Genomic DNA, 24264 nt, shown 5'->3' on the forward strand with positions numbered 1-24264 from the left:
ATAGAGGCATTCAGGCAAGTGAAAATGGCAGGACCTCTATATGGCTAGGCAAAGGAGCAGAGAGGGAAAGAGTTAAAGGAAACTTCTGCAGTTATAGGAAACATGTATTGCTATATAACAGGGAGAATCTTTCTACTGGGATTTAGAAAGACAACTTCCAAGAAGGTAAAAACAAAAATGTGATCTTCATCCGTCCTGGTTTTGGCTGGGATAGAGTTAACTTGCTTCCTAGTAGCTGGTATAGTGCCCCGTTTTGGGTTCAGTATGAGAAGAATGTTGATAAGACTGATGTTTTCAGCTGTTGCTAAGTAAGTCAAGCAATTCTCATGTCCAGCCAGCAAGAAGGCTGGAGGGGCACAAGAAGTTGGGAGGGGACACAGCCAGGACAGCTGACCCAAACTGGCCAAAGGGGTATTCCATACCATGTGACATCATGTCCAGTATATAAATTGGGTGGAATTGGCCTGGGGGTGATCACCGCTCAGGGACTAACTGGGTGTTGGTTGGCAGGTGGTGAGCAATTGCATTGTGCCTCACTTGTTTTGTATATTCCAATTCTTTTATAATTATTATTGTAATTTTATTATTGTTATTATTATCATTATTAGTTTCTTCCCTTCTGTTCTATTAAACTGTTCTTACCTCAACCGACAAGTGTTACCTTTTTTTTCCTGATTCTCTCCCCCATCCTAGTGGGGGGTGGGGGTGGTGAGTGAGTGAGTGACCATGTGGTGCTTAGTTGCCAGCTGGGGTTAAACCACGACATCATCCCAAAATCTTTTAAAAAATGTATTACTGACATATCACGTCAACTGCCGTGTTACTGGTTTATCCTCTTTTTTTCAACTGATACTCATGTCTCTGTCTTTGTTTTTCAGATACAGAATACTAAGTTTGCTACTTGGAAGAGAAAAAACATGGCTTCCAACACAGCAAACCCTGCTAACCATTTGCCATACTTCTTTGGCAATATTACACGTGAAGAAGCTGAGCAGTATCTGATGCAAGGAGGAGTGAGTGATGGACTATACTTGCTCCGCCAAAGCCGGAATTACCTGGGGGGCTTTGCATTATCCTTGGCCCACGGAAGGAAGGTTCATCATTATACAATTGAGAGGGAGCTGAGTGGCTCATATGCTATTGCAGGAGGCAAGTCACATGCCAGTCCTGCTGAACTCATTAACTATCACTCAGAAGAAACGGATGGCCTTATCTGTCTACTGAGAAAACCCTTCAACCGACCACCAGGTGTTGAACCCAAAACAGGACCCTTTGAAGATTTAAAAGAGAACCTCATCAGAGAGTATGTCAAACAAACTTGGAATTTGCAGGTAAATCCAGGCTGATTTTGCCGTAAGGTTGTCTTTGTGTTAGGAGAAAAAGAGATTGCAGTGTTTGTTTCCAGCTGTTGCTGCTGCTATGTAGTATTTTTTCATAATGGAATCATAGCTGTTTAAGTTTTGAACAGTAGGGTGGTTTTTTTTCCCCATCAATACATGCAGTACCTTGGCCATAAGTGTAGTTTTCCTGAAATTTTACAAAACTTAGGACTTTTATGGTGTCTTGGGCGACCATAGCCTTATCTACCACTGCACTAACCTGTGTTACCAGATTTCCACGTGCACCAAAAATTAATAATGGTAAGGAACAAGATATAGAAATGGTTTGTTTGATTGCTTTTGATTCTGAATTTTTATGGACTGATGTGCAGGCAGGCATTGCAACATCGTGACTTGTTTTTACAACCTGCCCTCTTAGCTGGCCTTGTTTCTGTTATGCTTATTTAGATTATGTCCAAAACAGAAGTTGGTTTCTTAACTGCAGAGCACTGCCTATATGTCTTCGGTACTGCATATGTCAAGCAGGAATGTTCCATGCTGAGGAAGACAGGCTGGATTTTTTCCTTAGAATGACTGTGAAGAAGCCAGTCTTAACATGGAAACACTAGTGTAGGAGGCTGCAACAGGAATATTATTTCACCTTGGGATGCCATGAGTTGCCATTATGAACTCATGGAGTTACATTAGATTTTTCATCTCTTTTGGTACTAGCAAGTAACCCTATGTGTTCTGCTCTGTAAAATATGGGGAACAATGCCCAACTGGAAAAGCCTAAAACTTATACTACATTTACTACAAGCGCTGAGGCTTATAGTTTTTTCTGATGAATCTGAGCCCAATCTAGAAGGAAGTTGATGAACTCAAGTTGAAAACCGATGAAACTAGGGAGTTTTGCCCTTAGATTCTGGGTGAAATTTAGAAGTGATAGGCTGTAGATGGGTTTAGAAGTGTCTAGGTTATACCTAAAATATTAACGTAGTTCACTCTCAAATTGGGACTGTCCTGTCTAGTTTGGGGAAATTTGCATTGATGTCTTTAACATAGACATGCTACAACAATGCAAAGCATGTTCAGTTTATTTCAGTAAACTGCCATAGGATATGTAATATGGAGGTATGTTATGACATCTCAGAGTGACATTAAGTGTATATTTAGCTATGTCTCATTAGCATAAAAATATGATGTAATTTTCAGTTTAAATACTGATACACTAAGGGCTTAATTTACTGGTTATTTTTCCTTCAGTTTCTCAGAGGTAAGGGACAAATCCCAGCTTTGTGATGTTTAGATTACTATACATTAGTTTCTGGTTTATCTTTATAGCAACAGATCTTTCCTTCACATACAACAAATATGTGCAGATTTTGGATGTCCCAAAAGCAATCTTATACTGGGAGTCTACCTGTCATGTTTTTATTGCAGAAGACAGTTTGACTGTCCCACTGTGTTTTTACCACTCTGCAGGGGCATGCTCTTGAACAAGCTATCATTAGTCAAAAGCCTCAGCTGGAGAAGTTGATCGCCACTACAGCCCATGAGAAGATGCCATGGTTCCACGGCAGGATCTCTCGGGAAGAGTCGGAACACCGTATCCTCATTGGGTCAAGAAACAATGGAAAATTTCTGTGAGTGCTTTTTTCTGTGGTATTGCTGTTTGGCACCGGTGTTACTATACAATTCCCTTGAATGAATCTCAAATGAGGGTATGCCCTAATGTCTCCAAGATTAAGTTTCCACTTAACTAAAGATGGGAAGCTATAGCAAAAGTGTGGATTGTTGTTTTTTAATCAAGTACTAGGTTTAATTCTAAAGAGAGCATCAGAGAAACTCAATACCAAGAAAAACCCATTGAACTTTGTTTTATAACTGGTCAGCAGTACTAAGTCATTGTGGTAGGTTAACCTTGGCCCACCAAGCTGCTGTCACACTCCCCCTCCTCAAAAGAACATGGGGAGAAAACAGGATGGAAAAGCTTATGGGTCAAGATGAAGACAGGGAGATCATGTACCATGAACTCTCATGGGCAAAACAAACCCCACTGGGGAAAAGTAGTTTAATTTATTGTCAATTAAAATTGAGTTGGACAGTAAGAAACAAAGACAAAAAACATAAAAAACCACCTTCCTCTCATACACACACAGCCCCAGTTTTCACAGGCTCAACTTCACTCCTTCACACCCAACTCCTCTCCCCACCAAGCAGCGCAGGGGAGGATGGATGGGGGATGGAGGCTGCAGTGAGTCCCTAACAGCTTCTCTCTCCTGCTCCTTCCTCCTTGCTCTGTTCCGTGCTGCAACGTGGGCTCTCCACAGGAAATATCCTTCAGGAAGTATCCAACTGCTCAGAGGGCTGCAGTGTGGACACCTGCTCCACCATGGTGTCTCCCACGGGCTGCAGGGGACTCTCTGCTCTGGTACTGGAGCTCCTCCTCCCTGCCTCCTCCTCTGCCCTTGGTGTTTGTGCTGCTGCTTCTGGTTTGTGTTTGTTTTTTGATCTCCACCGCCAGCTCCCAGGTGTTTTTCTGCCCTTTCTTAAGGTTGTTTTCATGGAGGCGGAGGTACGACATACATGGCTGAGGGGCTTGGTGGTGCCCTGCAGGGCTGTCCACACTGGGGGCGGCTGGACCAGCCCAGGGCATTCCCCACCTTCCTCACAGAGACCCTGCAGCCCCGCTGCCAAAGCCTGGCCAGTGCTAAAAATACAGACAATCTGCCTATGTTAACAACTGTTGGGATCCATAACTGTTGGGTCAGTTTTCCCGGGGGCAGTGGTGGTGCTTTGTTTTGCAGTTAAGCAACAGAAGGAATTGCTTTTACCTTGGTAACGGCATGTTTTCTCTCCTGCTGTCTGCATTTACTCGACCTCATGATCTTTTTGTTTTCTGAGTGGTAATGGGTCATTTAGGATAGTGACTAACAGCCATCATCTCCTGAGGGTTAGAGCCAGTCAAAATCTTCTAACAAAAAAGTTTTTCTTTTCGAAAATCCTCATTTGAAAAAAAAATCAATGTTTTCACTGAGCCATTTTTCACCCCCGCCCCACCCCCAGAGTATTTATATAATGATAGAAATTGAAGCTTAAAGGTCATGTCCAAGGAAGGATCACTTAGAGCTGTATAATTCCTGAGAGAAATTTCATCACCTACCTATGTAGTCTCCTTCAGTACTCAACTATCTTTGACTTTTTTAAAGCTAGTCAAAGTAAAACCCCAGGAGTGTGTGCAGGATGGATATGCTTCTTCAGTACCAACTCTTTCACTTTACTGATTTGCCGTAATTGTACCACACTAATTGCTATGTAGATGCAACCTTCATATGTTTCCATGTTTCAATCTTAATTGTCAGGAACTGGTAACTCCTCTAAATCTTTCTTTCCAGTACAGTTAATACCTATCAGGTCCTACCTATGAATACGTTGAGTGTACTGACATCTCATTTCTTGAAATCTCTTTCCTTCTCTCAGTCATTGAATTTTTTTCTGGTTCACGGTCACCCTCACCCACATCACCATGCGACTTCACATTTTCAGCCTCATACTCCCTGTTTCTTGGGATCACACCTGGACAGTCATTTACGTGGTTGCTTTTGTTGCCATTTGTAACAAAAATGTTATAAATTTGTTACAGATTTTGTTACATTTGTAACAAAACATTGTTACAAAAGTTTGTGGAGCTAAAGATTCTCCTTAATGACAGATTCATCTTTTCTGAATGCTTCTTCCTATAGCAGAGGGGAAGTTTCATCAATTTGATGAACGTAGTCACTGTCGTAGATTACCAGCACAGCATTACCATACCACCTCTCCATTTCATTGCCCTGTGAATTTGCTAGTTTCTTTTCCTGCTTTTTAGACATAGGGGCAGGTGGATATGTAATCTGAAACAAAGCAGCAATCTTTTCTTTTAATGACCTGGTTTTTGTAAAAAATTATTACTTTCTGTATTAACATTTTACCAAATCGATGTTACATCAGCTGAGTCATGATGTTGATCATGTATTAAAACTTGCAGTTTTCTGGTTTACCTCTTGCACACATTAGTTTCTATGTGGTCAAAGTTCTTCTCTTTGGGGAAAAAAAGAAAGCTAATTTTTCTTCAAAGAAATGGATCCCTTAGCTAACATTTCTTAACAACAGGGATGGGCTTTGGAGTGAGGGAGTGTAATTTTTTAGCAGACTTGACATTCTCAGTCTCTATTGTAGACCCTGGTCTCTTTTTAATCTTCTATAAGTATTTCTACAGCTTTGAGTAGAAATACTTCCTCAGCATTTTCCTGTTTCACTTAAAGATGGCCTAGGAGGCATTTCTGGTGCTGTTTGCAGTGACATGCTTGATGAGCTGTGGAAGGAGCAGTCAGACCTTCTCCTGTGGGACTGGTTATGTCAGTGAGTGCATATCTTATATAGTTCTGTTGGAACTCAGATGGCTGCTTTCACATCAGGTGGATAAACCCATAGAGGGGAAAATGCTAACTTTAAGGCTCTGTTTAAACCATGAGAAGTGTCACTGGAGCTTAAATAATATGCAAATGGGTATGTTGAGCTTAGGTCCCTCTTATTAAGGACAACACTCTTTACTTCTGCATCTGTAGGATGCTTTCCGATGCATTAGTTGTTCTTGAATGGACTGCCTATCTGGCAGGTTTAGAGCTCAGTAGCCACTTAGCTGCCTTTTGCTCTTACGCTCCCAGGGAAAAAACAGGATCTTCATCTGAGATCTTCATCTGCCCCATAATTCAGCAGCCAGAGCAGCAAAAGAAATAATGTTGTTAATTTCTATCAGAAATCGGTTATTTTTGCTTCCGCAGCTCTTCTAGCTCTCAGATCGGTAGACCTAGCGGCTCATAGCAAATAGCAAAAGACCTGTCTAATTCAGAGAGGTTTTCTGTTTCCCGCAGTGGTTTGCCTAACATAGGCTTGCTCAGCAGGTGTTGAGAAATAAACCACTCATGTTAGCTAACTGAAACAGTAGCAGCAAAATTGTTGAGTGCTAGAGAGGTGCATTGTTATACACAGGCATCACATACTTTTTCCTTATCCAGCAGCAGCACATGTCAGAATCTTCTGTACACCTGTGGACTGAAGACTGAATTTGTGCTTGTGAGTGTAGCAGCTCAGGGACTGTTTTTCTGACATTGGTCGAGACACTCAAGCCTGGTAGCTGACTGAAAGGTAAAACTTAGAAACATTCAACGTCTGAGAGAAGTTTGCTTGTTGAGGTAGGAATTGGAGCCTGGGAACATAGAGGGAAGCTAGATTTTCAATGAGATGAGGTATTCTGAGGCTATTCACCAAGTCTGCAAGCAGGTGCTGATATGTGACAAAAATAATCTTGTTTATTATGGAAAAAACCAATAAATTTTAGAAGGCTAGAATATTTCTGTATAGTCTTCTACAAGGGTCTCTAAAACTTCATTACACCAGAAATCTGCTAACTGACTGACCTAACTACCTTGAAACAAAATCAAGTGCAGTGGTCTCTGTGAGAACACATCTAATACCTAGATTTCTTCAGCGCTGCTTTGCAGCACTACAAGATTATCAAATCTAGATTTTTTTTTTAATATAATAAATATGGAAATATTTGCAAAGCTTCCTGACTGCAGTTCAAAATGTCATGAATAGCATCATAAAGCTAACACTGCAACTCATCCAAGCTGCTGAAAAAGTTCTGAGCTGTGGGTGTTTTACCATGGAATTTTCAAAGATCTTTTTCCAGTTTTTGTCATGACTGAAAAGTCAGTAAAATGAGTATGTACGTAGGTGCTATAGAGTTTGTTTTCAAAGCCAAATATAGAAACAATCTCATGAAATGACATGAAATAGAAAACAGTGCCCACCTCTTCCAGGAAGAACATTCATGAAAGATTGCCACTCCAGCCACAAATTTGGAGAAAAAACTATAAAACTACAGCAGTGGAATGGAAGGAAAATATCATATCTCTAAAATGACCTGAAGAGCAACTGAAAATAGAGAACTTCAGTTCTCAAGCCCCTGTTAGCTTCATTAACACTACTTTGCATGCTGCTTAGCATGCTGGTTCTTAGGTCCCTCTTATTAAGGACAACACTCTTTACTTCTGCATCTGTAGGATGCTTTCCGATGCATTAGTTGTTCTTGAATGGACTGCCTATCTGGCAGGTTTAGAGCTCAGTAGCCACTTAGCTGCCTAAGGACTTCTGTATTTTCATTAGACTTTGCCTGGTAGGGGGCATAATTGTAGAATATGGTGCTCAATATTGTATAGATGCTCATAGATAATACTATTAATATTATTGATACTGTTATTAATATTGTGATAACATTTATATTAATAATATATAATAATATTATTGATAATATTGTTAATATAATCTTTACAAGTGCATGCATATGTGGACCAGTTGAAAAATAAATTAAAAATTTGCTAACAGTGACAGACCAGCAATATAAGAAATGTTAATTTTCTCTGCAGTTTCACATAGGAAACAACTCTGGTAAGTATGTGGTAGCTCTTGGCATATCTTGGTTTGTCATCGGTAGTGACCACTTTAGTTATATGAACATGTGATCTTGCATATGTGTTAAGAACCAGCAATTCTGAAGCTGAAGGGAGATAAGTAATATTCAGAAATACTGTTAAACTTAAAGATTCAACATTAAGGAAATTGTGAGTGAAGGCATTGCATAATTAGCAGTTTAGTTGCTATAAACCTTTTATATGGGTTCATTGCCTTATGTAGTTCACATAAAATGTGATCAGTTGTTAAAAGGAAAGGAAAAAATAATTTTAGTGTCATAAGAATGTCTTCAATATGCAGTGAGATATACTAAAGAGGACAAAACTAGTTTAGACTGTTAAAATGACTCACAGCACTACTCATCATGGCATCTCATGACATCTAGAGACTAAACTGTCTCTTGTATGTCACAATAGTTAGCACTAGTAACGCCATTTCAAAATAACAAGTTTTGAAGTGCAGTTGTCTGTAAGAGTTTTCTGGTCTTTTTTCTGACCAAAAATTTGTGTTTCTGATACATGTGGCAGTCTATATGTACATTAATCTTATTGTCGTCCTCTAGAAATTTACCACTACTGGAGTGCATACTGTGCTAGGTGATTTATCTGACCTTGTAGAGTAGTCTTTAAATAAATCTATCAATATTATGTTTGCATCCATAAATGGAACTGGACATTGTTGACATCAGACAAGGTGAAAAGAATCCTACTAAACATGACATTAATTCAGGGATATTAATTAATGATCAAGTTCCTCTTAAAAGTGCCAAGAAGTTGCTAGGCTTAGATGACCATAAAAATTTTCAAAGGTAAATGATAAAATACAGACAGTGAACCATGTTTGTGGAGGTGCTGTATTCCCTGCCACAGCAGCCTAGACGATGCCCACAGCTCGTTGGAAGAGCCGTTTATTGATCTTCAGTTAGGTGCATAGTTAGGTGCCACCTGCAGACCACCGCAGCAGGGCTGTGGCTTCTCAAGGCTAGCTCTACGCTGTATGCCTCAGCAGCAGAGTGGGTCAGAGGTGTGAAGAAAAGATGCGATCCCTGGCTGAGATAGCTGTACTAAGAATGTCCCCTGTTGCAGGTGCAGTTGTACAGCGAAGCTATTTGTTAGGGTTTTGGTGGAGTGTGGTGTGTCTTGCTGGGAGGGCAATGCTAGCAGAGCAGACTACAGTGATGCAATCCTTCTTGCAAAGGTGTTTCGTTACTGTGCAGCAGCACCCCACGATAGCCTTATCAGGAGATGAAGTTTTAGGTTCCATTGTAGATAACAATAGTGTATGGGTGAGCTAGCTCCTAAGTTCTGTTGTGTGCTGACATTTCTGAAGCAGCTTTGAATATGTTACTAAACAGCAGAGAAGAAATTATGTAAATGAAGACTGCAGCCAATCCATTTTTTCCTTTGTATGATCCTTTTACAGATGGCACCAAGTTCATTCCTTATTCCCTTCAAACTTCAAACGTGTGCAGTGTGCTGCAGATATTTGAAGTGATAATGAATAGCTTTCTTGTTAATAACATTACAAGAGAGACGGTGATAAGGGCAGACAAGCAGGGAATGGCTGGAGCTCGATCAGCAGCGGGGAATGCCAGTATCTCTGGCAGCAAGGAAGCTGAGAAAGCAAAGCAAGGCCAAGAACAAACTTTAACAGGCCCCTTGGATTCAGGAGTAAGAATAGTTTCACACCACTCCTAAAGCAAGCTTTTTGCTAGTTTATTTCCTTCATTATTCTCCACTGTAGAAAGCTGTGACTTCTTTTTTTCTACATAGTCAATGAGGCATGTTGTAATAGCTATTTACTTTTTTTACCCTCAGGGATTTTTTCCTTTAAAAAGAAAGGGATCATCTGGCTTTTTCACTTCGAAGGAGAAAAAATTGGGACATTGTTCTTTTTGCTTCCAAGCAAAAGTAGAGACTCTACCAAAGTAGAGAATGGATAGCTATTTACACAGTCTGTAATGCTACTGCTACTACAAATAGTTATTGGTTACTATTTGGGTTACATTCACAAAAACATAAAAAACACTCAAACATAGATTGCATGAAAATTAAAATCAATAACTAAACCTTCTTTGCATTGCGTCACGTAACAATTTGAGCTTCTCAGTTCCTTCTAATATTGCTGTTTTAAAAGGTATTTCATAGAAAATCTAGATACCTTGGTACTTCTCTAATATATCTATGAATTCCAATTTGCTGTCAATCAAGTTGTTCATTTTTCTGATTAATCTCAGTGTACGAATGGACAATATTGTTTATTTACAGATGTTTATTATCTTTATGTCTTTCTTCTGTAGATCTGTAATTCTCTGCAATGACATGAAATGGAAGACCAGGTGATATTTTACTGCTGGCTTCCTTCCTTGTCAAAATACTTTTTTAAAAAAATATAGCCTTTTAAAATTAAGGGGGTTTTGTTATCAGTTTGTATTGTGTGTAATTTCAGAGCACATTAAAGCAGATAATGCATCTGGAATTTTGGATTTTTTTCTCAACCTTCTGAAAATTGTTACTTTTCATAGAAGCAGAGTTCCATGTATGAACAGAGCCCCCAAATCTGATGTGGTGACCCTGAGTAGTACAGCCAGCACCATCAAGATGTGGAAACCTTGATTTCTATTTGAAGAGGTTTCAGTTTATAACCTTTCAGTTTGAGCAGGCTTTTTCTTTGATTCCATTTTTTCCAGTAACTGTAAGGTACTGGATTCTGTGTACCCAGCTGGAGTTCTGGAGGTGCAGCCTGACCTAGACAGCCATTATTGCAGTCTACAAAGCCAAAATGGAATTGTGATACATGGCCTGTGACGATCCTTGTCAGCAGACTAAGTAAAAAGTTTTTTGTTTGGACTGTGATGGCAAGTTCTGTGAGAGCACTTTTTGGACCAGTAAGGGATCTGATTGCCAAAACTAAGACTTAGGCCGTCATTTGGCTGTTGCTTCAATACTCTTGATACTTCTGCTCTTCAGACATGTTTTGGAAGATAGCAGTATCTCCTGTTGCATTTTGTGGGGATCCAAATTGTGCTGGACACTTGGACCACAACCCCAAGAGAACGAGGCTCCCTCTGGACCCTGGTCAATCATAAGTGTTAGAATGGAGAGTTTTTACACATGCAGTGATAGAGCTGTCTGATGAAAGTTGCCATGACTGTGAACTGCAGTCTTCGGAGTTATGTAGCTGTTGCAGGGGGGGAAGGAAATGCTCAGAAATGCAACACTAACCTTATAAACCCGAACTCTGCCTAAATCCTGCTGGATACTGATAGGGCTGTTTAGATCTGTGCCATGGTCCTTAGAAATCAAGACTTTTCTCCTGTTGATGCCTGTGCTCTCAAGAAACGTTTACGATGCCTTTTGTGATAGTAACAACTTGCAAATGAGAATCAGTTTCAGTAGAGCTAATTGTATTGGAGCCACCATTTCCTCATGTGAAACATGAAGGACATTTGTTACTGGGAAACAATCCATTGCATTTTTATAATCTTACTTGTGCTGTATTCTGAACAGAAGTCTGAATGCAATGAAATGCCATTCATTCGTGTTTTAGAAACAATGCCCTCTATTCTGAGAATATTTTTCCAAGCCTTATTTGCTAAAAGCAAGTCAGAGGAAGACAAAGTAAAAGTCATTCTTCATTTTAGCAGAACCTGTTGCTCTCCACTGGTCAGTCAGCACAGGAAATCAGCATGCTGAGAAAATACCTGCATGTCATGAAAAACCGCAATGTGCTTCAAGTTGCTTTACAGACACTAAGCAAGTTGCTTTGGTTTCAGAAAAAAACCTGACCCTACTTCCCTTTTCCTTTAGCCAGTGTCCTGTTCACATCTTCGGCAACAAGAATCACTTTGCTTGAAAAAATAGTTGTATGAGTAGGTCAGATATAACACAGTTTTAGTTCAGCCTTGAGTGAATCAGCTGAGGAGCAGAATTTAATGCTTGTCTCTGCAATCTTCTGAGATGCGATAGCAAGTACCAGTGTTGCACCAGCGAAGCTTCCCGACACCTTAGTGAGCATATCCTGCTATATTTCTTTTCAAGGCTTTCGAAAAATTCAAGGGAGAGTGAGTAGACTCCTGCACACACTGGAACAAGAAATGTTTCAGTGTTGCTGAATCTGGATTTTTCTTAAGAAAAACCCATTATTCCAGAAAATTTTAATCTAGCTCTATTGCTATCTCACTCTCAGCAGCAAGTGAACACAGGCAACTCAAACTAAAAGAAAAAGCCTACTTTCTAAACTCAGAAATGCTATGCTAATCATGATGGAGCTAGTAGAAAATTCCTATAACTCTGGGTCAAGTCACCAGAAGGCACTGGTCTCAGTGTGAGCTAGCCTTGAGTATACATAAAACAACTCGGGAACACTTTACAGGCATCTCAGGTGTTGCTTGCAGATCTCCTGGAAGACGGAGTTCATCTAAAATTGTGAATTTTAGGCAATGTTTTTACATTACATTCCATGATCTCTCCCTGGTGAAGTTTAGAGCAGATATATACCCCAATACCATGTGAAATTTCATGTGACTTTTATGTGAAATCTGCAGCAAAGCATTAAGGTCTTTACAGAAATCATAAGAATTGCTGATTACAGAAATGTTTCATTTACTTTAAATTCCCAGCCAAACAACAAACTGTGGCAGTGCACAAAGGTTTTCCCTTTATTTGTATTTCAGATTACATTCTTTTAGTATTTTATCTTCTGCCCTTACTGTCAACTCTTCATTTCAAAATAAAAGAAATGAGAGAAATCTTGCTTTAATGAAGGCACTTATCTGTTGTTTTTAATTTTAGATCAGCGGTAGAGGAGATTGAAGCGTAGCTGCTTGTATACACTAGATCCTGGCCTGAGACTTCCATGGGCTTCATAGGCCTGCAGTGTACAAGCCTTTAAATGCTTCCTTGCTGAGAGAGTGCTTTGTGCACTGCACAGTGTTCTGTAGCTGCCTAGCAAAGAGCTCCACATTGTGGATTTTCTGTTGTCATCTGTTGCCTTTTAGGGGGAAAAAAAAAAGAAACTTTAGAGAATTCTGTCTGAAAAAAAATGACTAAGAGATAAATAAAAGGCTTAACAAAACGTCTTCAGAAGTTGTGGTGCTGATTTTACTTTGGTTTGAATTCAAAAGCTTACAGGAAAGCATGATTTCAAAAAGAATTTCAACACAGATGCTCATTCCTAGTGAAGCGTAACCCTGAAATTCTCTCTTACTCTTACAGTATCCGAGAAAGGGACAGCAATGGTTCCTATGCCCTGTGTCTGCTGAATGATGGAAAAGTACTGCATTACCGAATTGACAGAGATAAGACAGGAAAGCTCTCCATACCGGATGGAAAAAGATTTGACACCCTCTGGCAGGTCTGTTATATTTGAATCACTTGGATATCTGTCATCGTGTTTCCATAAAGCTAAGTCAGCTTTTTTTACTTTGCTGTGCAACAACAGTCTTTAGCTAAACAGCAACATGTTTTGGCAGGTTATTTGTCATATGTTTCCAACTTTATGTGGCTTCTATACATGAAGATAATACATGTTAATATAAAAAGCTATATAAGTGTAGAGAATTTAATAATTTTTAAATGTGATGTTGCAGCTTGGCCGAGTTCAAAATTGCTGTAATTATTATTCAGTTAGCTGAACATTCTCTAGAATGGAAGACTGTTTTCATTTGCAAGTGACCGTATTCAATAATAGCTATGCTAGGTATAGTCTTTTGTTAATGTTTTTTATGACAGCAATAAACAGAATTCTAGGAAGCGTAAGGGGGATGGTTTAGGATGCTGTATACATACTGCATTCTTTAGCTTTAAAATTCTCTACCTTCAAGGCTGAAAAAGCATAATTTGCTGAGGGTTACCACCAAAATATGCCTGAAGCCTGGTAAAGATTAAGCAATTAAGGAATGCATAGCTGACTGTGCCATAGTCGATAATAAAAGTGAATACTGGAGAAATGACTGCATAAATTAAAAATGCTAAGGGAATTGACACCCCTGCAGAAATCTCTTATGTCCTCTTGCTTAAAATTCTATTAAAACAAGTAAAGTGAGTCACAAATCTAAAATATGAGTCTTTACTTGCATATATTAATTCTTAGCCTTTCCTGTAAATGTTCTGCATATTTCTTTCCTGGAGTCACTTGAAATTTAAAAGGAGCTATGCTGTCTTACAAGTTTTTTTGAATATGTCTGCAACTGTTTCACTCACAGTCCCCCTCCTTTCTACCCAAATGCACCAAAGGCAGAATAGCAGTAATGAACCTGCAATAAAATGGCATGGAGAGAGCAGTCCAGGAACACAAATGGCCACAACTATTGGTGCTCTACATTTATTAACTGCTTACATGCCATTATGACTTTGAGGTCCAAAGAAAGCATTACGTATTAGAACAATTCCTGCACTGTAGTTAAACCCATTTTGAAAAAAAAAAAAAAATAAAAAAAGAGGGTGGGAACTCAGAGGTATAAAAAGAAGTGATTTGCTCAGAGTTACAAAACTGGTTAGTAGCAGAACTGGTAGGGAATGCTGAGTCTTAAAAATCCAGTTCCTGGGTCAGGTTCCAGATTAATTCACAAGGTTACTTCAGAAACATGCACTCTTGCTAAAAAGAAGTAAAGATGAGGTGACAACATGTGCAGTAAAGATGTGCTGTATGCTGGTTCATTTGCTGTAATATATACCAATTATTGTAAATACGCACACAATTTTAAGGAGACAATATATTTAATTATACCTCCCTTACCTTTTCATATCTTTTTCTCTCCTTCTCTCTTTTTTTTTTCCCCTCTCATTCTGGTAGCTAGTTGAGCATTATTCATACAAGCCAGATGGATTATTAAGGGTTCTTACCATTCCCTGTCCACAACTTGGCTCAGAAAATGGTGAGTTATTCCTACTATTTTGAAACGTATAGTCACGTTGATGATGATAAAGATCTGTGCATTTTTTCCACTTGCCATGGCATGTAGGTGGGTGCAGGTTATGGTAGATTACAGTTGGATTAAAAAAAATTAACTGTTAAATTTCCAACTTTTCAAATGAGTTAAGATCTGCCAGACCATGCAGGATGGAGGCAGATCCTGTAGCTTAAAGGAGGCTACCAACTCCAATTATTGCTGTCTCTAAATTAATGTCAGATCCAAAATGTGCTTTGCTGCTCGAAGTGGCAGGGTGTGTTAGTTGGCCCACACACACTACCAAGGTGGTCATCCCAGCACTCTTCCACCAGTCCTTACTCCAAGCTGAGGGCAGCACATCGGCAGCGGTGCTATAGACGTTCAGGTTGGGTGCAGATGTGTGCCTAACAGGTGAGTTGCTGGTAGATGAGGAGTTACTTCCCATGTTGTGGAGAGCAGGGCAGAACAAGGGATTGGCTGCACCTGATGCTGAAAATGAATGTCAGAGAAACATTCCTTGATAACTTGGGGGAAGGGAGGGGAAGGGATAGGGTGAAGTGTCCTGAGGTCCAGTATGCTCTTTGGCCTGTTTCTTCTTTAATGTCATGTTGAATACCGATGAGACTTTGTCCTCCCTCTTGCCCTGACTGCCAGGGGAAAAAAAAGATGCTTCTGCCTGATCCTTGTCTAACTTGTACTATTCCAGAAGTGGTGTTTTCTCCCTAAGGCCGCCTTCTGTCATTCTGACTGGATACCAGTGCTATGGTGAGAAGATATGCCCATACTTTTTCCACTCCTTTAATCATTTAGGCATTGCACATACTTTTGTCTCTATGGCAGCAAGAGCCAGAGTCTGCTGCACATTAGAGACAAAAGCAAAGAAGATGGGCCAGGAGAAACACTGTGGTGTGATTTAAAAACTGGAAAGTTGGTCACCTATGCAAAATTTTGTGTTCTTACAGTACATTTCTCACCTTGCTCAGCATCCTTCTACATTTGACTCTTTTACAGATAATGTTGTTTTTAACATGCGTTCTCCTCTTCCTGGAACCCCTTCTAAGGTAAGAGTAGGTGGTGATACAGCAGTAGCATTCATCTGAGAAGGCTTACAGTCACATTCTGTTCTAGGAATCCTAATGCTTGGATATTACTGCAGCAATGCATTTGTTCTTGTAGGGGTATAAACAGTAAGTTGAAAAGAATAAGCTTAGCATATTCTAGCATGGCTATTGCTTTCATCAGTATTTTCCATAAGCTATTCATCATTTAATTCTGTGAACTTCTTTTATATATACAATGTATGTGAAAATCAGTATTTTTCATATGCAAGATGCCTCATTGATGCCTCATTGATTCTATAGTGACTGTATCAACACTAGGAGGGACACTGCTTTGTTTATGTTGTCCATTTGGAGAATCTGCTGACTGAAGCAGAAATGGAGGTTCAATTTATTTTCATATATGGTGTGTGCAGTTAACATCAGACTTTGCATGAGAGTTTGATTCCTTGTGCAGTGAAATTAGGGGAAGTTCCTTCATCAACTCCATGAAGAATGAGCAAGCCCACCTGTGATTATAAATGCCAAAGTTCTTAGAGTCCATTGATTAGAGGAGCCACCTGAGGTGTGATACATAACACCATCTCATTCAGCTGTAGTTAATCTCATCTTAAATAGGGAGTTTAATTCAGTTGTTTCACCACTCCCTGGAGAGTCTAATCATCTAGGTCATTATCTTGATGCAGTCCCACATTACAGAAAAAAATATTTTGGTTCAAATAGGCAATTACATTTATTTCAGCACTGTTGAGTCCCTGTGGGTCCGTGAACAATCATTCTCATACCACTACTTTCTGAAAATCAGGTGGCCTTTCAAATGATTGGAAATTGTGCAACGAAAATTGGTGTAATTTTTCAAAAAATGTTGTTTGGATCTATGCCATTTACAAGGACAACCGTGAAGTTTAAGCACGTGAGACCACATGTGTATCATCTGGTATAGACACAGGTATAGTGATAGAGCAAGCACATTCAGTGGGGGAATACTATGTAGGTTTTAGATTGTCCATAGAAAATTTTGCAGTTTAAGTGTAAATGAAAGTAAATTCAAGAAATCTTACTTTAGACATTTAACTTATCAAAGAAGTAGTAACAAAAAAACCCATGTATCTGACTAAGTTGACTGATGTTTAGGTCTGTGCAATGAAAGTAAAATGGGCCAACCTCCTCTATTTTCATCAGTGCATTGCAGTAATACCACCCCAGTTGTTCATGATACTTTACAGGTGAAAGACTCAGGCATACTAACAAGGTATGATTAATCTCGCCTGACATTAATGAACTCAAATGAAGAGCCAGGCATTCAGCAAATCACAAAGGCTCGCTTTTGAGGCATTTTGAAGCAAGAGAGATACACATACCCATCTACATGTCCCTTCAGCCTAAAAGTGGTGCAATGACTTTCCACCAATATGTGCCTATGTCTTTCCAATCAGACCGGGCCTAGGTGATACTCAAGAATATGTCCCTTACTTTTAGGTAGCCATAGTTAGGTGAGATTAAATCCACATGTACTTGACCATGTACTTCTCTAGCAAACAGCTGACTTAAATACACTTGGTCACTTGCACATGTAACATACAACCATTAATATGTTTTCAGGATTGATCAGTAGTAGTTACATTTAAGACTCATCATGATGGATAGAAAGAAAAGCACCAAAGATATGAGTGAGATGTGTTGAGTGCATATTTTGCAAATATTCTCCTAAAATGTTGTTTAAAGCTACAATAGGTTTGACATTCTTAACTCCTTAAAACTGAAATCTGAATTTTATGTTTTCTTTAGGAATTTTATAAAACCAGCCTGCTAAGTTACTTTCCTGTAGTATAAATGTAGAAAATAGAAAGTGGAAAAATTTAAATTAATATTATTATTTATGGAGCTCAAAGACTTCAGTTAGTATGGCCAGGTTCTTCTACATTAATATCTATCTCCAAAAGCAGTAACTGACTAAAGACACTCATAGATTCTTCTTTATGCAGAGCCTGAAATACAATTAATTCAGATTGCAAAAACAAAAAAGCATCCTGAAAAGAATGAATACAATCACAAAGTCTTATGTAGAGGAGGTGCAGTCTATCTTCACATTATTTACACCATCATAATTAAGATTTAATTTTTAAAGCTTCTGACATTTCTGAAGCACTGCACCTTTTTTATTTTACAAAATGGATTGCCAAAATATGTGAATTGGGATTGTGAATATTTGAGTTGGGACTCAGAATAATTGTGATGAATTGGAGAAATGTCCTGGGAAAAAAAAAAGGTGAAGTTCAGTAGAAACTAGTGGAAGATATAGCACTTCTAATAGTCAGCTGTAGAACACAGGATGGAGAGCAGCGACAGTTTTTCAGAGGTTGTGATGCCTGTAATAGATCAGAAAAGGAACAAGGACCAGCAACCGTCATGCTGGTAGAAGAAAGGCAAACATCAAGAGTGTTTCCAGCTTGTTCAACACTGGTAAGGTCTCAGCTGGAATACTTTCACCAGTTTTTGGCACTGCACTGAAGAATGTTGTCCAACAGGAGATAATCCAGAGCAAGGCAACTGGAATGATCGTGACTTGTGAGAAAAGATTGGTTAGAGTAAAGAAGCAGAAGAGAGAGAGTAGAGGGACAGAACATGATTAACAGCCAAAGAAAGGAAGGTAGTAGGCTGTTCTGAGAGACAATCTAATAATGGTGTTCCCATCTAATTTTTCAATAGTTTTTTTATTTCTATATATATTAATGGCTGAAATATACTGGTGAGATTCCAAAGCCTTAATGGAGAGCGTGCCCAAACCTGAAGCTGCTTTGAAGCTAAGAGGCTGCATGACCACTGCAGAAAGATCTGCTGGGTAATCTGCAAGGCAGACTGTCCAACTAATTTAGCTGCAAACTCTTGGTATGTAAGGGCTTGGAGTAAAATTTACAACACAGAGGGAAGGGATTTGTGTAGTATTTGCTAATGCTCCAAAAAAAAACTTAGAGTAACAAAATGTTACTGTTTCTTGTCCACTTTTTGTCTAATCTGGACATCTTCTTTTTAGTGATACTAATATGCTTCCTCTGCGAAAGGAAGGACTTTCTGATGGAAGTCTGTATTGGAGATAATTTCTCCATGCAGAGTATGGAGGCTTACATCTTCTTACTTCTCTCAGCGCATGCATGGACTAGGACTTTTCTTGCTTTTCAGCAGGGGCTCCATAACTACATTTAAGGTGCTTTTGATCCCCTTTGACTTTGTGAATTACTTTTTTCTCCCTGCACATCATCCCAATATGTATTTAAACCTGCAGAGGAGCTTTTGATATGAGCCTAAAATCAGTTGTTGACATTATAGTAAAGCTGCCAACTTCTGGCCACTTTCCAAATTCTCCCTGTAACTTTTTTCAGTATTTTATTTGTTTAGCCACAGTGTATCAGATAGTAATAATAGACCTAAACGTTACGAGTACAGCCTAACTTTAGACTAGTACTGTTGCTGTCCCTGATTAAATATTCCTCTTAGCATGCATTTGTATGTCTAATACAAACATTTGGGTTAAGCAGTATTACCATTAAGGCAGTACAGGTGGTTACTTGGTCAAGTGCTGGGAGATACTCTTGTCGGTAAAGTATAATGAACCATGTTCACCATGGGCAAAAGAGTACTTAACCTCTTAGAGAATTTATCTGTTTCAAAACTATAGCTAAGAACTGCTTCAGGTTTCATTTGTTCCCCATATGGAAAGAGAATTTTGTGAGGTAAAAGAAAACAGCAGATTCAGTAAGCTTTTTCAATATGCAGTAACTGAATTTTTCTGTATCACAGCTATGAAGACTGTCAAGCATCAAAAAAGTTTCTGTTCTTCCAGCAGGAATAGGAACTGCATGGCTGTCCTTGCTGTTTTGAAACAAAAGATACCTTTTTTATGTGAAATCAAACTTTTTTTTCTAAAAAAGAAAGCTAGGAAAAATACTGATCCTACCCATTAGAAAAGCTATCTTTTCAGGAAAAAAAAATATCCAAATGAGTTATTGAAAAGTTCAGAACATCTAACTGTAAGTCAGTTCAAAGGCTGTTTATAGTGGCTGAGAATGTGGCTCAGATTATTATTTCAACCTCAGCATCAGCCTAAAGGCTTGGTTAATAAGCACTGCATTGCAGTTTTAATTAGGCAGGTATGATCTCTCAGCGATCCCTAGAAATGCTAATTAGTCATGTTTCATTAAATTAATGTATTATTGTAAAACATATTTGCATTTATTTTAAAAGTATCTGTATACAGAACATAAGTGCACATGTAAAATTTAAAGCCTGTTCATTTTTGTTTGGAATTAATATCAGTTTGTGTGCTTTTTGCTTAAATAACCACATTTTTTTGTTTTAAGACCAAGGTGTGCTTCAAATCTCACTTGGTACAGTAGTCATACTTCAAGACACTAGCTGTCAACTGGTTTACATTGCTAAATATGTTGCGGGGTTGTCTAAAGTTCAGTAACAGAGGCAGGAGAAACATACTGTGTAAAAGGCCTGGAGAAAGGGCAATGTGCTTGAATTTAAAAACTGCCTTAAGGTATATCTACATAATCAAGATGGTTTGAGAGTAATACAGCTGAAAGAAAATTTAGTACTAAGATTTACTATACTACATTGGTTTGATGCATCATATGTGTACTTGCAGGCACACACAAAAGACAGGTTGAGTGTTTTGTTCTTGTATACTACATCTGTTTTGTAAAATACCTTTAGCTATTTTCCTGACACATTTACTGTTCCTCTTTGACATTGTGGTTTCTAGAGTTGGGCAGGAGGTGGAATTATCTCAAGACTCAAATCGTACACCTTTCCAAAGGCTGGCAGCAAAAAGGTGCCTCATATAGTCTTTTTAGGTTTTTGACTGAGTTAAAAGGACTTACACTTGACTAATTTCACTCTTTCTCCCCCCCTCCCTTTTGGCTTGCTGTTACTAAATGTGTGTCTTAGATACTAACAATTGGATTGTGAAGATTTTGTAACCTTTCTGCTTCTTTCCTAATCATCTGCATAACTACGTCCTTGATTTTATAACTAAAGCAATGGTTTTAAAGAAGTTTTAAAAATTGAGGGACTATTTTTAAGTAATTTCTCACATCCCAAAATATTAGTGCAGATCTTAATATGTCTGCAAATAAAATGTGATAAAATGTTTTTCAAAAAATGGTCACTTAGAGCAGAACTAAATGATATTGCTTCTCTGAACTATCATTCTTAATCAGAAAATTGGCTTACTTACACAGTGCTGTTACTGAGCACATTTAGGAAACAACTTGTTAATATCAACCACTAAATGCGTTCTTACAGAACCTGTGTGCACAAATCTTGTTATGCATTGACAAAGTTGTAATGTTAATTACATTTGGGCAAGTGTAAGATGTCACAAGACCAAGCAGAATGGGAAAGGTGATAAGAAGTCAGGGAGTCAAGGGGAACCCAGGCCTGTACTAATGAAAATGCTGCTGCGTGGCCAGAAAATTATGCTGTCCAGTAATTAATGTAGTTGTGAAGCATGTAACAATGAGCTATGTTTGCATGCTGAGAATAACATGTGTTCCTATTCTACCCATGAGTCTCTCTTTTTGTTTATTTATTTATTTCTTGCCAGTTGCTCTTCAACAAAAAGGAGCAGACATAAAAAGCCCAAGAGGTATGCTGCTGTTCAGAGTGAAAAACTGTTTGACATATACTGTGTTTGATAATCCTGGTAGATAACAATTATTCTTTTTTTATAACTTCAGTTCATTTTTATACTGAAGTACCAATACCTGTCATCATCTGTATATCCTTACAGAACCCATGTCTTGTTTTTAATGTGCTGTCATCTTGTACAAATACATATACAGTGTCAGGACATGTTCTAAAGCCATCTGAAAAAAACTACCATACTATCACACATTAGACAAGAGAATATTTTGGTTTTGTTCAGAAAAGTGAGTGTGGGGTCTGAATTATGTAGACATGGATTTGGTCATTCTGCTGTCTGTTCACCTGGTAAACCTGTGCTTCTCTCTGGTTGCTTTCTGCAGTCAAATACCTATTTTCTGCCTTCTGGGAAACATACACAGAGTACCGACTGAAGCATGTTGGCAAAGACCAATCATTTGAGAAAATAATTTCAGAAATCTGATTTGATCACCATGTACGTGTACTTAACCCTGAATATTCAAACCCACAAATTTCATCATACTGAGAAATTTTAGACTCTAAACAAAAGTCCTGCTCTGAACATTTCCAAGATTTACCATCCATTAACCCCAACATGCAGAGTTTACTTTGGACCTGTTTAATTAGGCAGTTCTCTTACGTTAAAAAATTTCAGACAGTAAAGTGGAAAGTGTATGCTGTTATATTTATTCAGTCTTGGAAATTATGGGGTTTTTAAATGTCACAAACTGGTTATTTGTACATAATTTTAGCACTCAGATCAAAATTTTTCAAGCCATTTTACTCACAAATGTAAAATTGGCAATTTAGACGACAATTTAAATGAACTCGTGCCACCTAGTGGCGACTTAGATGTCTTAGCCAAAGCTCGTTGAGGATTTGGCTAATAAGGTCTTTGTCACGCAGTATGTTGCTATTCAGTTTGGCTTAGCAAAACAAGACGACTTTATAGTCCTACATATATATTTGCGGTTTTGCAAATCAGAATTATTAACCTGAAAAGAAATAGCACTTGCTGTACTGATTGCCTTCATAAGTCTATTCTTTACTATAAAATTATCTTTACTATAAAAAATCAGAGTAGTTAGAGCCATTTCATTTATATTTTAAAGCAACAGTATGTGGGTCATTTTCTCATTGTATCAGCTAGATGCTATCAAACCTACTGAGGCTTTATCCATGTGTAGAAAGTGGTATTCCTTTTACTAGAAAGATAACTTTGAGTTAGTGCAAAATCTCTGACTCCTGCTTTTCTCTCATTGTGGATGTGGCTATGTTACTATAAAAGTGCCACACTAGTTTAGCTAGTCCCTAGTAAGGGGAAGAATGGTATATTTAGATTAGCTTAAATATGGGTACCTGAGAAGTTTAGCCAATGAAAATTAAACCAGCAGAGGAAAAAAAAAAATGTTGATGTGAAAACAGGACAGGCTCACAACAGATTTCTAGTATGACAGCATAAAATGACAGCCTGCCCCATAGTTTACAAGTGTACGTACCACAAGGTGTCACATAATATGTGCCATTTTTAACAGGCTCCTCTAGTGGACCCTTTTCTTGTTTCCCTTTTTACTGGATGAGCAAATCCATGCTCATTTTGCCCATTCTGTGCATCTTGTAAGAATACAAGGAGTAACCTTGTACCCTATACCTTGGTTGTTTTAAGACAAAACTCCCTTTGTCAGAAAAAGGTCTGCAGAATTAAACTTGCTGTTTTCAAAGTGTAGGGCAGAAAGGACTCTGGCTTTAAATGACAGTTAAATAAAAAAGAAATTCTATTGTATAATTACCCAGACCACTGTACATGCAATGATACATACCTCCTGCACCATTTCTAGTGAGCCTTCAAGAGAAAAATTCCAACCTTTCTGCTAGCAAATCCTATTCAAAGGCACGCAGGGTGCTATATGCCACGAATTCATAACTGGCAGAACTAAAGAAAAATATTTGAGGTTTTCTGAGTGCTGCACAATATTCCCAAGTTACCAATATGAGCTGAAAAGGTACCTGTGAAACATGAAATTGCAGTTCAACCAGAATTAATGAAAAAGCCATTGTTAAGCTGTTTAATTGCAGCAATGGGGAGTATCATTCCACACATACATATATATTAGTTAACTAAGCTAACACTGATGATATCTAAGACATTATCACTTATCTTAAACATGAGCAGCTCTCTGAGAAAGAGAACATGCTTTGTTAGATGTGGCGTCACTGTGTCATTTCCAATTCACAGCTGCAGAGTTTTATTCATAAGCACAGGAGTGATGCACTCTTTTTTTTTTTTTTTAATGCAGGTCCTGAACAAAAGCATCCAATCCTTTCTGATTCTTTTATTTTGTTCTTGAATTGCAAAGAGCAGAAAAGTGTCTATATGTCTGATTTGAGGAGTCAGTGTGTCATGGCCAGAGCTGTATTTTTACCAGCTGTTCTGCACTGGTGAATGGATTCTTGAGATGTATGAATTTGGTGTACATGAATTCTGTTTGGCCAGTCCAAAGTATGCCAGTTCATACGCTGAGACCTAGGATCAGGGATATTTAACTACCTCGCTAGTCTGCAGCTAATACCCATCACATGAGACCTTATGCCCTCCAAGTTTTTTTTAAATTTGTGGGGTTATCCAGTACTGTCTGAGTACTTCTTAAGTGTTTCTGCCCTGTTGTTCAGCAGCAATCAGATGAAGCTTACTTATCAGACCTGTACAAGGTGTTGCAGTGGAATTGGTAATTTCCATCATTATGGTTCAGCCAGCAGGGCTATACTGTCATCAGAAAAACATCACTTCTTCAAAGAGTAAGTTCAA

General features: G+C 38.5%; 1 protein-coding gene across 2 annotated transcripts in view; it reads left to right on the forward strand.

Moving 5' to 3' along the window:
• Positions 1 to 24264, forward strand: part of SYK (spleen associated tyrosine kinase) — a 55567-nt gene that overhangs the window by 19598 nt on the left and 11705 nt on the right. The window contains exons 2-7 of one of the 2 annotated variants that reach the window (XM_069775751.1): positions 879 to 1331; positions 2805 to 2965; positions 13055 to 13193; positions 14634 to 14715; positions 15742 to 15791; positions 20557 to 20625. In XM_069775751.1, the coding sequence (XP_069631852.1) occupies positions 918 to 1331; positions 2805 to 2965; positions 13055 to 13193; positions 14634 to 14715; positions 15742 to 15791; positions 20557 to 20625 (915 nt within the window). In that variant the 5' untranslated portion in view covers positions 879 to 917. The remainder of the gene's footprint in view (positions 1 to 878; positions 1332 to 2804; positions 2966 to 13054; positions 13194 to 14633; positions 14716 to 15741; positions 15792 to 20556; positions 20626 to 24264) is intronic. The other variant, XM_069775752.1, reaches the window with a different exon arrangement.

The sequence above is a fragment of the Haliaeetus albicilla genome, chromosome Z (genome assembly GCF_947461875.1).
Source record: "Haliaeetus albicilla chromosome Z, bHalAlb1.1, whole genome shotgun sequence".
Classification (NCBI taxonomy): Eukaryota; Metazoa; Chordata; class Aves; order Accipitriformes; family Accipitridae; genus Haliaeetus; species Haliaeetus albicilla.